At 33.0% G+C, this 16,481-nt stretch overlaps 1 protein-coding gene across 1 annotated transcript; it reads left to right on the top strand.

The window, feature by feature from the left end:
• Nucleotides 1–443: 443 nt before the first annotated feature.
• Nmnat (nicotinamide mononucleotide adenylyltransferase) lies at nt 444–15,583 on the top strand. The gene is given in 6 exon segments (XM_083051598.1): nt 444–4,972; nt 4,974–5,119; nt 5,501–5,910; nt 6,131–6,232; nt 6,688–6,854; nt 9,174–15,583. Coding segments are annotated over 6 exon segments (4,959 nt in total). The 5' UTR covers nt 444–4,850; the 3' UTR covers nt 13,186–15,583.
• Nucleotides 15,584–16,481: the final 898 nt, after the last annotated feature.

Below are 16,481 nucleotides of genomic sequence, written 5' to 3'. Positions count from 1 at the left end.
ATAAAAAAAAGGACAACCTACTATTAATACTACTATTATTACTATTACTATACTACTATAACTATTACTATTATCGCTGCTATTACTACACTACTACTACTACTACTAATACACTACTATTACAGTACTCGTAATAAAAATTTAAAGGATGTAGGTAAAACTTAGTTGACGTGATTTTTAGCAGGATGCGAAATAAATTTAAATTTAATTTTCTATTAATCGAGTAAGATTTTTATTTTACTTCGATTGTTTAATTTGAGAATTTAATCTCGAGTCGTATAACCACGAGTTAAATTCGAGTTTTTTTTAATTACAATAATATGCAAATTAATTTTGAATTTAAATTTTTAAGTAATATATACTTTTTAAATTGTCTATTTTTTAAATCGATGCTTACTTAACGCATAATTTACCCACACACACATATATATAAGATTTTTTAATTACAAAAATATTTAAATATTGATTGATTAATGCAAAGATTTATTAAGTCATAATGAAATATAAATTTATATATATATATATATATATATATATAAATTCGAATTTAATCTCTTGATTAATACGGTCTTGAATTAAATTCCAATACTTTAACAGTATGCGAATTAAATTTGAATTTAATTTCGATTAATCCTTTGGAGTGTCGCTTGGGGACACCTTTTTCATCGTTCGACGTTTTGTCGCTTTCATTGTTTAGATAATTAAAGGGAGATGGAGGATAGACACTCACACCGAAAAAGTGAGTGTGGCGACAGATTTTTCGTAAGTCCTTGAAGGCCGAGATCGGTTTTCGGTCGCATCTCGAAGATCGTCCTCCTTTAAGGTGTTCCCATTTTTGGACACCATTCAAAGAAAAAATTATTATTACAACAGAAATTTTGCAAGGTTTTATTGGATTTTTTATTAGCGTTTTCAAAGTTGAGTATCCGAACAGCTCATTTCCAGTTATTTATAATGACAAGCTATTGGTGTTTCAACATCTTTGAAGTGATTATATATAATACTTATATAATTAAGTGTTTATGTAACACCTTGTACATCGAAGCGATGTACTTGTAAAGGATGGACTAATAAAAAATAATAAGTTAGGGAAAACTTAGAGAAAGCTATCGGTGTATCAACATTTTTGTGGGCGCGATAGTTATGCCCTGTACGTGAGAGAGAGAGAAAGAGAGAGTGAGAGAGAAGCGATGTTCTTATAAAAGAAAAATAAAAAATATGAAGCAAGTTAGAGGAAAAAACTATTTAATAGAAGTAATAATATAGAAACGCGATAACGAGAAAAGATAAAGCGACAATGAGGAACGAGAGAGTGGGGAAAGGAGGACGAATTTTGCGTGGCGATACTCCTTCAGATGAAAAGTGCGGTCCTTTTCTCGGTCGTTGTTGAGCCACGTGAGAAAATGAGGATTCTCACCCAATCTCTCATCCTTTCATAAAACAAAACAAAACGAAGATGGGAGGATGATCTTCGAGCAAATTTGGCGTGATAAAAGAAGGGGAAGAATAATAGTATGAGGGCGATGATAATAATGGACAGTGATAAACAAAGGGAGAGTGATAATAATGGGGCGGAGAATGTTTTCTCTATGTTGAGGGTTGTTGCAAAGTTTCGTCAATTTTTGCGTAGCAATTTCTGATTCCTGAGATTCAAAAGTCCTTAGATTTCGATGATTGATGGATCCAAAAATTTTAAAGATTCATAGTTTTTCAGCAAAGAAGATATTTAAAGAGTGAAGATAAGAAAAATTTTTCATCTTTATATAGAAATTAACGACTATCTCTTTGCAAAGATGGAGTTTCATCTAGAATTTTTTTATTGAGGAGTAAAAAATCCGTAGATCTTAAAATACAAAAATTTTTTAATTTTTTATTTAAATTGTTTCGTGATTCAATAGTTGATAGATTTAACAATTCAGAGGAAATCCCCGAGAATCTTGATTTTGATTTCTTTTGAAATCTTCAAGAACCGCGGGTGTAAAATAATATTTTAAAAGGAACATTGTAATTCTCTGAAGATTAACTCAACAAATGAACCAACAAACGATTGTCAAAGATTTGTCAAAAATATGAACTTAGAATAAAATAGGAGTATTTCAAGGATTCAGAGAAATCCAATAATCTAAAAGAATCAATGATAGACACTATGGATTTAAAGTAGATAGACAGGTATCTCAGGACTTAGATATCCAAGGGTTTTACAAGTTACGTGCAAAAATTGGCGAGCATATTGTTAATACAGACGATCCAAACAACGGAACAGTAAATAAATCGATGACAAGATCATTTTACTAAGCAAGGTAGCAGCAAAAAAGCAAAAAAAAAAAAGAAAAAAGAGATGAATCGTAATAAGTAGGATGAACTGTATACTCGGTTATTTTCCTTAGCTCGGATTAATGACAGTTTAACAACGTCATGTCGTCCAGTGATACGTGTCGGATGTTTGCCTGAAAATCTAAAATTTGCATCTCGAAGCGTGTCCATTGGTTATTCGAAGTAAAGTGAAATGGAATAATTGTATAATCGGCATTTAGAGTGATTAAAACATTTTTGTGTTTTGTTTTTGATATCTTTTTTAATAAAAAATTCAATCTCCAATTCTTTTGAACAATACAAGAAATAAAATTTCACGATTGCTTTAAGCAGTAAAAGAAATATCTATCTAATTTTTTATTAATAAAGATAAAGGCAAACACACACAAAATAAAGATCAAAAGAATCTTATTTTTTAAAATAAGTGTTATATTGCAACTTTGAGAGTATTTTATATGAATCAATTTTTATCTTATTTTTTCTTAATATATGTATATAAGTACAACAACAGAGCGGAAAGGAAAGTAAAAAAGATAAGATTAAAAATATTCATGTAATAATCCGGAAATAACAATATAACACTTATTGAAGATAACAAATCGGCAAATGTTTAAATATGTAATTCTAACACATGAAAAATATTCAACCTTAATGCATACTTTATAAGTTTAAGTAATCCATATATCTATCATTTTATATGAGATTTAGCTTTGAGCTTTATTTAAATTCACAAGTGACAATTTAATTTGACCTAACTAATGTGGTATAAGAAAGCAAATTTTAAATATATTTGATATACAAATAGCCCATTTTACTTTACAATGAATTGCGAGCAATCGGAGTCGATAAGAGTGAATGAGAGAATGAAAAAGAGAGAGAGAGAGAGAGAGATTCGAAAAAAAAAACAGATGAATATAACGTTATAATGTAATATTTAAACGAATGTGCAAGTGTGTGAGTGTACAATTTTAGACAGTGAAATATGTCTAAGATTTGCGAGAAAGAGTTTTACGGAGAAACGCGGAGAAGCTTAAGTGGAAGCGAAAATACAATTATATATCGAGCGCAACACGATGGTCGCAATAAGTGAAGTTAATGATAAAATGAGAATATTGAGAGCGATGCAAAATGTTCGTATTCTGGGAATCGCAATTTTTAAAGGTCGTGGAACGTAAATCCGTAAAAGGAGAAAAAAGATAAGATTGACAAAGAATGTCCTTAAACGAACGCTTAAACATTTTGCATCGCGATTGAAATTGATTGCGTGAATTATTATGTGCGATGATTCCGAAATGAAGTGAAGCTCGATCAGTGATTTGGACTTTGATGAGTTGAATTAGGAAAGCATTTCTGTCAATTCGTCGATACTGTCGCGATATTCGATGATCGATAGTGATTAATGCTTAGAATGGAGATGGATGCGTGGGAGAGATTAGATTGATTATTGCGAATTATTACGGTTAAAAATGTGCTAATTGGTTGACTGTCGTTGAGCAAAGTGAGACGACTATTGAGAAAGAAGAAAAACAAAAAAAAAAAAAAAAAGAAAGGCAACCATCACTTATATATTATTGTACATATTTACCTGTAATTGCTATTCGTATCGCAGAGGTTCTGTTCTCTCAAGATTATTTCTTCGATGATTCAGCGGAAAAGAAAACAACAAAAAAATGTGAATAAAGTTAGATTTGTGTATTACTGAACCAATCCCTTTTCTCATCTCCGTAGAATAAGTAAATATTATTATAATATAGGTAATAAGACATTTATTCTCAAAAGTAGAAAAAAGTTAACTATTGCATTAAACGTTGAAATATCGAATTCCAAACGTTTAAATTTTATCGAATATTTTGTTATAAAGGAAAGATACTGCAGGAACTTATAAAAGATATTGAAAATTTATTTACGATCGGAAAAACGCGCGTTTAAATATGACATGTTTATTCTTGGATAAAAATATATACATATCAGTTTTTGTGAAATCACTCAGCTTAAGTTATAATAATTTTGTAGAACATAACTTTATTTAAAAAAACTGGTAAATTGATATATTATTTCATAAATTATTTATTCACACACATGAATAGAATTAAATTTTGCAAATTGTGAATCGTTTAACAAAAAGGTTCAGAATGATTCTTGCACTTATAAAAATGAAAGAGCATATCGCAAGCATACGCAATAAAGGTTAAATCAACTTTTCGCTTCTGCGAGAAAAATAAAATATATAGCGAATAATAATTGATTTATCGTATCGCTTACCGTCTTGCTTCGTTGTTTTGTGCGCGCGCGCAAAAACCATAATCCTCTCAATCTTCTCTTTTACGTCGAAAAAATTCACACTGCACTGCACTAAACATCAGAGAGAGAAAATTATCTTCCACATTTTAAATAAAAATCAACATTTGCGTCCAATTTCATACATTTAGAGAAGCATTCCCGGTGACAGGTGTACCACATCTAACATCCAATAGAAAAGAGTGTTAGAAAATATCCCTAGAAAGCGCATATTCTCATTGGTCGGAAACGGTCAGTGAATGGTGCAGTTCGCGTCAGATGGCGCGATCGACGCGCGCATGCGCACATCGCGAACGCAGTCAGTCAGTAGGCTGCGCGATCTCGTGACGTGTGTGTTGTTGTTGCGGTTGTGGCAGAGTCTCGGGTCGATTCAAAGTTGACGGAGGTGCGGTCGGCCGTCGATGCTATTTCGAGTTACGAGTTACGCGCAAAATGGCGCCAACGCGTGTAATTCTGATGTCGTGCGGCAGCTATAATCCGCCGACGAATATGCATCTGCGAATGTTCGGTACGTATACGTCTATTCGCTCGTCCTTTTCGTTCGGATAACGCTATTTGTATTGAACTGCGAATGTTGTCACGTCATATTCCGTCATATCGCGCGTGACGTCACATCGTTGTCACGCGTACGAATTGTTGTTAACGCGTTTGCGTAATGCGACCTATCCAGTTATCTATTTTAGTTGTCTATATAGATTTTAAACAATTTATTTTCTTCAATATCTAATTGGAAATATATCTATACTTATTTATAAATAAACAAATGCAGTAAATATGCAATATAAATTCTCAATTTTATATTAATTTTATATACACATATATTATATTAATGTATAATGTATTTATACATGTACATATGCAGTATTTATATAGACGTTATATATTTCAGAAATTGCTCGAGATCATTTGCACCGAATGGGAACGCATGTTGTTGTTGGCGGAGTGATTTCTCCAGTGCATGATGCATATGCGAAGAAGGAACTGGCCAGTACGACCCATAGATGCGCAATGTTGCGATTAGCACTGCAGAATAACGATTGGATTCGACTCAGTACATGGGAGACTAGACAGAACTGCTGGACCAAGACTCGCTTGTGCTTGCAACACCATCAAAATCTGCTCAATTCCATGCTATGCAATTCCAATGATATCAAACATCACTTGCAGATGGATGACATAGAATGGATTCCAGAGAACGTTAAAAACAGTTCAGATAATACACCCATACAAATCAAATTACTGTGCGGTGCAGATCTTCTGGAAAGTTTCGGAATTTGCGGACTTTGGCTCGAAGAAGATGTGAGTTATATACAAAATATATTAAAAATAATTGAATTGAAAATTTCTAATATGTTCTGGCAATCTTATGTAAAATTTAATGAGATTTTAAAAAATTAATTTTATCTCTATAACTAATAAAATTTACAGCTTAGAAATAAATTCTTTAGTTGCAAATTATTGCATATAACATTATAAAGTCAAAATAAAACAAACTAAAAAACTCATTTCTTTATTGCAGATTGACACTATTGTTGGCGAGCATGGTCTTGTAGTTATTACTAGAGAAGGTTGCAATCCCAACAAGTTTATCTATGATTCGGATATTCTCTCCAAGCACATGGTAAATACAATATAATAAATTTTATTAAATATATTCATCCATTTTAAATATATTCTTATGGTGTAATATACTAAAAAAATTATTTTTTATTCAATATTTGTTTATAATATCTGCCCTATAAGTATTGAAAACTATGAGTATGATATTGTGAAAGGATTTTATTTAAAATGAGTTAATAGGTTGCTTGTTACAATTATTATTTAGTATATTCTAAGTAAATATAGGATTTTAAAACATTAATTTAGATAAACAAATTTAGAATTGAAATTTTGTCAACAAATATGATTATCAGATTATGTTAAAAAAAAAAGATTCTCAAAGTTATCAAAAAGATAATACTGATAAAACTTGCGAATAATTAAAATTATTATGACTAATAACTACAATTATTATCGATGCAATTTTAAAAACAAATCTCTCCGACTATCGTAAAATTAATTTTTTTTTTATTTCAGCACAATATCTGTATTGTAACAGAATGGATCCCGAATGAAGTTAGCTCGACGAGAATCAGACGAGCTTTGAAGCGCAGCCAGAGCGTTAGGTATCTGCTGCAAGATTCCGTCATCGATTATATCTACAAGCACGAAATTTATGATGCGAGAACGCCAAATACAACAATGTGAGTTTTGAATGTCCTGTTTAGATGCATTTTTTTAAATGAACATACTTTTTGTGATATTTTAATTAATAATAGCTTCTGTAGATATTATTTGTAGCCTATATTGTTACAATTTTTTACACATTTTATAAAGAAGGTAGTATGCTTTACTTAGCAATAGCATTTGCCATGATATAAAAAGATACGATAACTATTATACATAATGGAAATAGTTCTAATAACTTAATAATTGGTTCCAACTATAGTTATATAATTTAAACACAAAGTTAATGATATATTTGTTAGCTCAGGAAGTCAGGGAGAGTAGAGAGATTTAGATTCTTTTATTTAATTCTTACTTCAATGTCTTTATTATTGTTTCCACGAAACCAGTACTGAAAGAGAGCCTCTCGACCGGGCGGTCGTCTTATATACATTTTCCAAAACATAACCGTCTCTTTAAACGCAGCCAATCGCGTGAGGACACATTTTAGTCAAGTCTCCGAAACGACGAACGATAAATAAGTAAATATGACGAATACAGAATACAACGGATACCGAATAATACGAAGGACAATAACACACGATACATAACAATAGAGTCCCGACGGATATCCCGTCTCATCGAATATATGTCGACATATTAATAAAAATTTAATTGGAACTAAAATTTATAAAAATATAAAAACTAATAGATAATCATGAAACTCTTTTAAAAAATCTAATTAGATTTGGAAAACTATATTATTTAATTTCAATCTATTAGTTAACGCAAGTATTAATTTTATTCATATTGCTTTTTGTTAGGAATCTTTTCTGATTGATCATTTATTGTTCCATCTATAAAAATATATCTTATTTTTTTATGTCATGGTATCAATTATAATTGAGCTTTGTAATCGCGATTGTACAAAAATGAGATACTTAAAAAGACGATCTAACACATAATACACATAATATTCTATAAATATATCTATACGTAATATTCAGCCATGTAATATTGCCAAATTTCGACAGGACGATGTACGATATTTCGCTGTATGATATTCCTTAATCTAGTCTTCTTGCCTGTCTTCCATCAAAACGTACAATACTTAATAAAGAAGAATTTATGTTTTTGTTTATTATAATTAATTTAAATGTACAAAAAAATATCTTATAAAGAATTATATTTTGTTTACTATAATTAACTTAAGACTTTTATTTGAATGTGCATTTAATGTTAAATAAATCTTGTTAGGCATTTTATATATATGTATGTATTTTTGTTGGTGAAGCATCATCACTTTAAATTGATGTTTAAATTCTGTGTTTTATTTCTATTAATTTTTTATTGATATTTTATATGTACAGCGCATAAAATTATTTTTTGCTAAAATAGTATTAGAAATTATATATATTATATGTATATGTATAACCCCTAGTAGATTTTATGAAATTTTCTAAATTACATAATATTACATAATATAAAAAATGTGTTGTTGCTGTTATTAACAATGGAAGATATATGACAAGCCTATTTATAAAGTAATTGATTAAACTGTATTTTCGTATAATATATTTTTAATTTCAATAACTTTTTTTTAAAGAGTATATGGTATCTACTGGGGATTGACATAACATCATAATTAAATTACCATTAAGATTAACAGATAGACTTCAAATAATTCTATTCACTGACAGGAGAAAAATTAAAATTATTGCGTGATTACATTGAAATAATAGTTAAGACTTTATCATTGACAATAAAGATAAAAATAAGTTTTGCTCATTTAATTTTAGATTAAGATTTCAAGGATAATATATATAAGTCAGTGAATCGAGTTCGGAGGAGACAATTAAAATCTTTAGTAGTCGTGTGAAATCGTTGCGACCCCACAATTCCATTTATTTATTTTTTTCATTCCATTTGTTACATGAAGGATGTGATGAGTAATCAAAGCATATCAAAGTTGCAGATATACATATAAAGAAAATTGCTTATTCCTCTTAGTCAAAATTAAAATACATATCATTAGTAGTAGAATTACAAGTTTTTATTAAATGATTGTATAAAGCTATATTAGATTATAAAAATTTTAAAAACACAATGTTTTTAATATATTTTATTTCGTGGAGATAATTTGAAAATTAATGGATACAAGATTTTATGCAACAATTTATATTTTATATGCAACAATTTAATAATTCACATAACTGCGAGTAAAGAAACGTGACGAGATCGTAACGAGTTCGCCCTACTGAATTGTGTTGTACTGAAAGTGCGGCTAAACAGACTGAATGTCCATTAAAAAGAATTGTCGTGTTTTTCACGCTGCCGCTGCCGATTGGACACTGAAGTAAGTTGGAACTGCCGTCACCAAATGCGAACAATTATCTGCACATAGATCCCCGATATCTAACCGCGTTCCTAACGCCGTCACCCAGCGATGTGATTATGGACTCGCCGAGCCCGATCGAGATTGCCGCGTCCATCGACGTGCCGGACGCGGTGGTGCTGCGCAAAAATCTGCAGAACGCGGGTGGCGGGCTCGACGAGATTTGCGAGCACATCATTAGCGCGATCAGCAACAACGCCAGCAACGGTAACGTCAAGCATGTAGCTAGAGCCGCGTATCCCGGTCAAGCGAAACAGGTCATCGCCAGCGAAACCGGCGTCATGCGAATCGTAGACGAGGTAGGTCCGCTTGACGAACCGATGGCGAAGTTACAGTCTGGTTTTTCGTCTGAAGAAGCGCACAGGTCTAGGGTAGATAGCATTTCGAGGGGTAAAGAAACGTTAAATTTGAAATCTAAGAATGCGGGTTCAGGTTCGAACGAGATAATAATGCAGATTCAAGCTAGCCAGTTGAATTCTAGTGAACCGGTGTCAATAGAAGATTGTAAATTATTAATAGAAAGTATAGGCAAGGATAAAATTGAGATTGGACAGAGAGAAGTGTCAGATTTGAGATCCAAGACCGAAATTGCTGTTGTAGACTTAGGTTCGAACGACGATCGTCAGATAATAATGAAGATTCAACCTAGTTCTAGTGAACTTCGGCTGGGAGAATGTTGTTGGCCCACAAGAGAAAGTACTGAGGATGATAAAGTTAAAATTTGCGATCGAAAAATTACTTCTGAGAGAGAAATAATCAATGTAGAGCTAGGATTAGATGATAAGAGCACTCTTGTTCCGAAGGAGAGACATAGGTCGATAGTAGATACGATCAATAGCGAAGTAGATGCGGACCGATCTAGTTTTAGTAAACCGGAAAAGAGTCCTAGGTTGGAAAGCGTGAGGAAGGAAAATGTTGACGTTAGCAGTAAAAAAATCAATACTGAAAAAGAAATAGTCAATGTAGAGCCGGATTTAATTGATACTGATAATGTTGTGAAGGTTCAGCCTGTTCATTCCAATCATAGTATCGTTAGATTACAGGAAGATCATAAATTAATGATAGAAAAACTCACGAACGAGCTTAAAAATAAACTTGACGAGGAAAGAAATAAGTCTAAAGAAAATTTACAGCTGGATAAGGTAGGTAAAGATGATACAAAATTAATCAAGCTTAATTCAGAGAAGAACGATGCGGGAATCGTTTCCGAAAAGGAAATAACAAATCTTGAATTGGATAAAGTCGAACATCTTGAAGCTGAGGCGACCACTTCATCACTAAATATCTCTACATCATTAGATGGTCGTCACGAATGCGCACTCTCCGATTTCAGCGTAGACAAGGAAGACTACCGACTTAATCAATATGCTTATAACGAAGAGGAAGGAGAAAAGGAAGAATCTATATATATCGCGAGATCAAGTTTAAAATGCTCTGATGATCAACAAGAAGATGCGATATGTGAGTTTGTAAACGATAACAAGACTAGTGCCAAAGAAAGCGATACTCAAACGTATAGCAGTCAAGTATTGATCAGTACAATAATTCATAAAAATCGCGATAAAGAATCTGAATATTTTACAACCGAAGAGATTGATAATTGTGCGAAATTTTCCGAAGAATTAGACCGATCGAAGTTTATTGTGGAATGGTCTCAACCTGAGAGAGAAGTGAACGAGAAGGTCAATGTTGAAAACGGAGAACGATCCGAAGAAGTATCCAGGATCTCGCGAGAGATCGATAAGGTAAACAGAACGGAAAAAGAATCAGAGTTTGATACACATTCTTCGGAGAAACGAATGACATCTTGTGACTCGAGTCTCGAGATAGATGGAAAATATCTTAAATCGATCGTAAACTCGCGTAAGAGTCCAAGGAAGGTCAGGGTAGGCCATATGCGTGACTTCGAGATTACGGAGACCTATACATTCCTTGATGAACCAGAGACCCTTGAATCTGAAGAATTGCAAAGTCCTTCCGCAAAAATGAAGAGTTTCGAAAGACTGGAGGAAAAAATGTATGATATAGATGCTGACGTAGAAGAAAAAGATAAAATTTTTAAAAATCAAGAGATGTCTCATGCAGAAAAAGTCTTCCAAGGCTCTTCAAGGTCGGCTTCCGTGAAGGAAAAGAGTTCTAGAAAACTCGAACAGCCTCAAGTCGACGAAGGAGAACGCGAATTCAAGGATCGAGATAGATCCATTAATGATCGAGAAACGTCTCGCGCAGAAAAAATCTTCCAGAGTTCTTTAAAATCGGCTTCCATGAAAAGTTCTAGAAAAGTTGGAGAGCTTCAAATCGACGAAGGTGAGCGCGAAATCAAGGATCGAGATAAATCCATCGACGATCAAGAAACATCTCGATCTGAGAAATCTTCTCAAAAGTCTTCGAGGACATCCACAAGCACAAAGAATTCCAAAAAGGGCAAACAAAGCCAAGTATTTTACAGAAGCGACGAAATGAAAAACTATGATCGATCTATCAACGATCGTGTTATTTCTCAACTGGAGACAGTCTTCCAAGATTCTTCGAAGAAGTCTTCAACGAAGACGGAAAGTCCCAAGAAGGATCCCGAAAGCTATATCGAATTGAAAAAGCAAACTCGATCTGCCAACAATCGAGAATTCTCTCGATCCGAAGAATTCTCCCAGCATCCTTCCAGAACGTCTTCCATGAAGAGTCCAAAAAAGACTCAGGATCAAAAGACTGTGAAACTGAACGATGATAAGAAAATGCATCAAGGACAAGAAACGATAAAAACGACGAAAGACGCCGATAACAGAACGAAACGCGACTTTAATGAGATCAAGGATGTCTACACGAGGAAGGTGCGGCGTTACAATGTACCTCTTCAGGGTAGCTTGGATTCGATGATCGTGTCTGACGAATCGTCCGCACAAAAACCGAAGAAGGACGACGCGTTTTCAAAAAAATCGAAGAGCTACGAGTCGATCAAACGTATTCAGGAGGTATTTCTAGGTGTGCCGTCAACGAATACGAACAGTAGCGGTTCGCAGCTCGATATTCCGGACGAATTCTGCTCGATTTGTTGTTACATGAACGAGATCACCTTCCGAACAGAAGAGGAAGTGAGCAGCCCGAATCAGGAGACATTCTACACGCTCAGGTCGACCTGTAGCTCACTAGCTGACGACGATGAAGAGAACGATTCGATCGAATGCGACATCTGTAGTTCGCTCAATCTCCAGGAGTCCACTGACGATCTCGAGGACAAAATTCAGGAGATTCCCTGCGAACTCTGCAGAATCTGCGGCGAGGTGGACGGCAGTTTTGACCAGGATTCCATGCCGATAGATAGATATGCTTTCAAACTCGTCGAGCAACATCAGGACGACGATGATAGCTTCGAGATCGAGAACTGCGGTTTTCAGAGCGGTACCGAATCGGCTGACGATCGAAGTAGACTCTCGGAGAAGGAAAATATCAAAGATTCTGGAAAATCAAAGACGCAGTCCTTATTCATTCACGATTCCTCGATGATTAGGGATCAACCGCGAGAGTTATATTTTATACCTAAAGACGAGATTGCCATATTGACGAGCGGAGCCAGAAGAGTCAGCCGCAAGGGCTCCCTGTTCAGGAAGAAGGAGGATGGGAGCGCGCGAGATAAAAGACGATACTCTTCAGTGGATAGTCTTCAATTAGCGAAAATGTCTCCGAAGGCTGGTGACAAAGCGCTCAAGACCGCAAAGGATCCAACGCTGATCGGATCTGCCGATAATTTGCGGATGACGAAAGATTCGAAGAGATCTAAGTCTCTGCAGAGATCATCTGGTAACGTGGACCGTCTGAGTTCGTCCACCGATAATTTAGATTCGGCGAAGAATCTGGAAAAGGCAAGCGAAGTTGAAGAATCAGCCGAGAAATCAAATATTCGAGATAAGGAAGCGGTAAAGATGATTCTTACGCAACACGGAATCAAGGTCATCAGCGAGAAGGAGACTGCCTTATAACTGGTTGAGTAATTCGTAAATGGCTCGATTTTACGAGTAGATTGGTGGAATATTTTAAGCACTAATTCCCGCGCGTATATTAGAAATTAGTTGAGAAATTCAATATGTGCGAAGCAGTAAACGCGTTAATGTCTCGCACTAAATTACTAAATGATATAAATATGTGACAGCAATTTTTATAGAGAAAGATAATTTTTTGTTTCTTTTGGAATACGTAAACACTGAACAAAAAAGTATGAAGAAAATATGCAAAATTTTTTTGTAGTCACTTAGAATCCAAAATATATACAAGACGACGTAGAAATTAAAAAATGTTAAATAATGAAGTTAATAAAACATTATTATGAAAGTTTCATCGGTTTTTAAACATAAGTATTTCCACACGTGTGCAATTACTTTGATAAAAACCGATAAAACATTTATAAGAAAAGAGAGTGAGAGAGAAAAATATATATTATAATTATATTTAAATATATTATACAGGGGAAATGTGTGTAGCAGTTTAATAGAATGCACAAAATTATTAAGATTCTTTTTTTTTTAAATTTAATAACTAATTAAATTTACACCTATAGTTTCTTTGAAACAACCTGTATAATTGAATAAATATAATTTTATGCATTTTTTGACATCATATAAAGTTGATTAAAATTGATTAATTAATTAACATATTGCTAATTAATTCGTGACATAAAATATTTAAAAAATAATATATTTGGCCATATATAATGAGAGAATATATAATGGAGAGGATTATATAATATGTAATAATGAGAGAAGAAAAAAAAAGAGATGAGTGTCAAATTAATAGTATAATAGCGCCGAAGCGTAAGTTTGTTATTATGTCGGCATCTCGGCTTTGTGCATGAACATTTACGCCGTAACAGTATTATGCAATTATTGCAAAATAATTTTATCATAATTATATTATTAAAATACGATTTAAATCGATAGCCCGGTATCTAGAAAGGACCAAAACGATGGAAACTGTTATTCTCGATGAACAATCGGGAAATTGTTGGATGATTTACGCAAGACTTGTATTACGACACAACAAGACAATCCTAGTAACATTTTACAGTCAATATTGCACAGAACAATTGTAGCTATAAGTGACAAAGCGATACATCGAGGATACATTTAAGGATAACGCTTTGCTCTGAATTTATACAGAGCGTCCCGAAAAATGAAGGAATTATTATTTCTTGGATGTGTCGTTACATATGGATTCTTCCAGGTGTTCTTCCAGGTGTAATTTAATTAATGATTCAAATTTTGAGGTACATTTAATATATAAAACTTTGATATATTTATCATTTATAATTTAATAAATAATTAGCATACTGGTTTCTTAATATAACTTGTCAAATTTAAAATTTACTCCTTAACAAAAATGTCGACTCTATGTTTGGCACATATTTTCTGAATTTTTAATATTATAACAAATTAATTAAATTCATTATTTGACTAATACTGAAAATTAAGAAGATATACGCCAAACATTTTGTCAACATTTTTGTTAAAAAATGGTGAATTTTAAACTTGATAAGAAATTTATATGTCAATTTTCACGTTTTTTCGGGACATCTTAAATGCGAAATATGTGGAAGTAACGAGATGTGCCAAGAAATTGTGAAACAAGCTGTATTATGGCGTAATAATCATTAATAAGCTCCTTTGCATTTTTCAACATTCTACTCAGTATCTGTATGTCTATTTATTTTTGCATGCAAATGCGGAGTATGTATGTGCAGCTAAATATTGTATTATTACTAACACTTTCTCTCTATAACGAAGAGGTATTTCGCGTGCATTTTTAGCTTTAACCGCATATAAATCGGTAAATATTACCAGTAGAAATTATTGTATCATCAAGCTTGTCAAGCTTCTCGTTACATGTAAAACAAAGGATTTTTTTACAGGATTAGTAGTGCGGTTAGTAGTTTATCAATTAATCAATTAGTTGTTATTAGCAGCTTATTCCAAATGTTGACATTATTGATCGTCTGAAAATTTCTTTATAGTGTCTTTTCCCCCTTCTCTTCTATGGTCCTCTTAATATCTCTTTTTATTCGCATAAGACAATGTTTTGACAATGACATCTTTTTAAGGCCCCTTGCATTAGCGCTAAGTATTTAGAATGCTAATGTGAATTAAGTTTTATTTACTCACATGACGAAGAGTTCCCTTTCGTTTCACTTTACAGTATTGCATCTTTATTTGTTTGAGGTATTCAACAATGATAAATAATTCTCTTGATTAACACTAATTGTAAGAATATCTTTAATATTTTCTTAATATAATTTTTAATATCTTTAAGTGTTGAAATTAAACCACCGACGTTAAGTCCCAAAGGGTTGCACGATCATCGACAAACTGTACCTGATAACAATGATTATTTTAAGGATTATTTAAAGGAAAAAATGATCTTCCTCCATTTCAGACTCGATACTTGGCGTTCTCATGATATCTTTTAATAGCTTACAGATTTTCATGATCTTCTCTCTGTTCGCTCTACTTATTTCTGTGTTGTGTTTGCCCTTTCATTCAATTTAAAAATGCATGCGACCCTAATGTTCGTATACATTTATTAAAGTTCGAGTTCAGGTGATCTGTGTATTTTGTTATAACGAGATACGTCTTTTTGGGTTAAATATCACTATGCACATAAGAAATACTATCATATTTTAAAAGTTTTAATTTTACGAAACGCTCTCATGAAGTGAACATTATACTTTTTGATAATCAAGAATTAATTAAAATGATATTTTACAAAAGATTAACTTTATATATACTTTCGTAGAGAAAAAATTTCTTCTACGATTTTTTAAGCTATTGTAAATGTAATGTGTATGATTATTATATTATATTGGAGAATTTGTTTAATATTTATTACAATTTTATAAAGTCGAATCGTCGCATTGCGTGCGTTTCAAAATATAAAACTTTATTCTGAGCTTCTCGTTCGTGAAGCTCTTGAGATAAATTTCGATTATGCGACTATATATAAATGCAAACATCTTAAACTTAAAACCCAAAATGACGTGACGAGTCGGTATGCATTTTTCAGTTCTGATGGAGCATGTGACGTGTGTTTTCCAGGATACGACAAAACCTGCATGCCTACTATAAGACAGGTAGTTGACTGTCTCGTTGCTGCACGACCAATCCGAACCTGCGGCCCCCGGCTTCTTCTTTCTGCTATAAACTCTAATCGTGCTATTAATGATCTTAATCAGGACAATAGCATAGCTGCTAGCAATAGCAGCAATATCAACAACAGCAACAACAACAAT

Source organism: Prenolepis imparis, unplaced genomic scaffold (assembly GCF_030444845.1).
Source record: "Prenolepis imparis isolate NDT839.2.m4 unplaced genomic scaffold, iyPreImpa1.0 SCAF_1, whole genome shotgun sequence".
Classification (NCBI taxonomy): domain Eukaryota; kingdom Metazoa; phylum Arthropoda; class Insecta; order Hymenoptera; family Formicidae; genus Prenolepis; species Prenolepis imparis.
The sequence above is the reverse complement of the archived record's forward strand: the minus strand, read 5'-3'. Positions and strand labels throughout refer to the sequence as shown.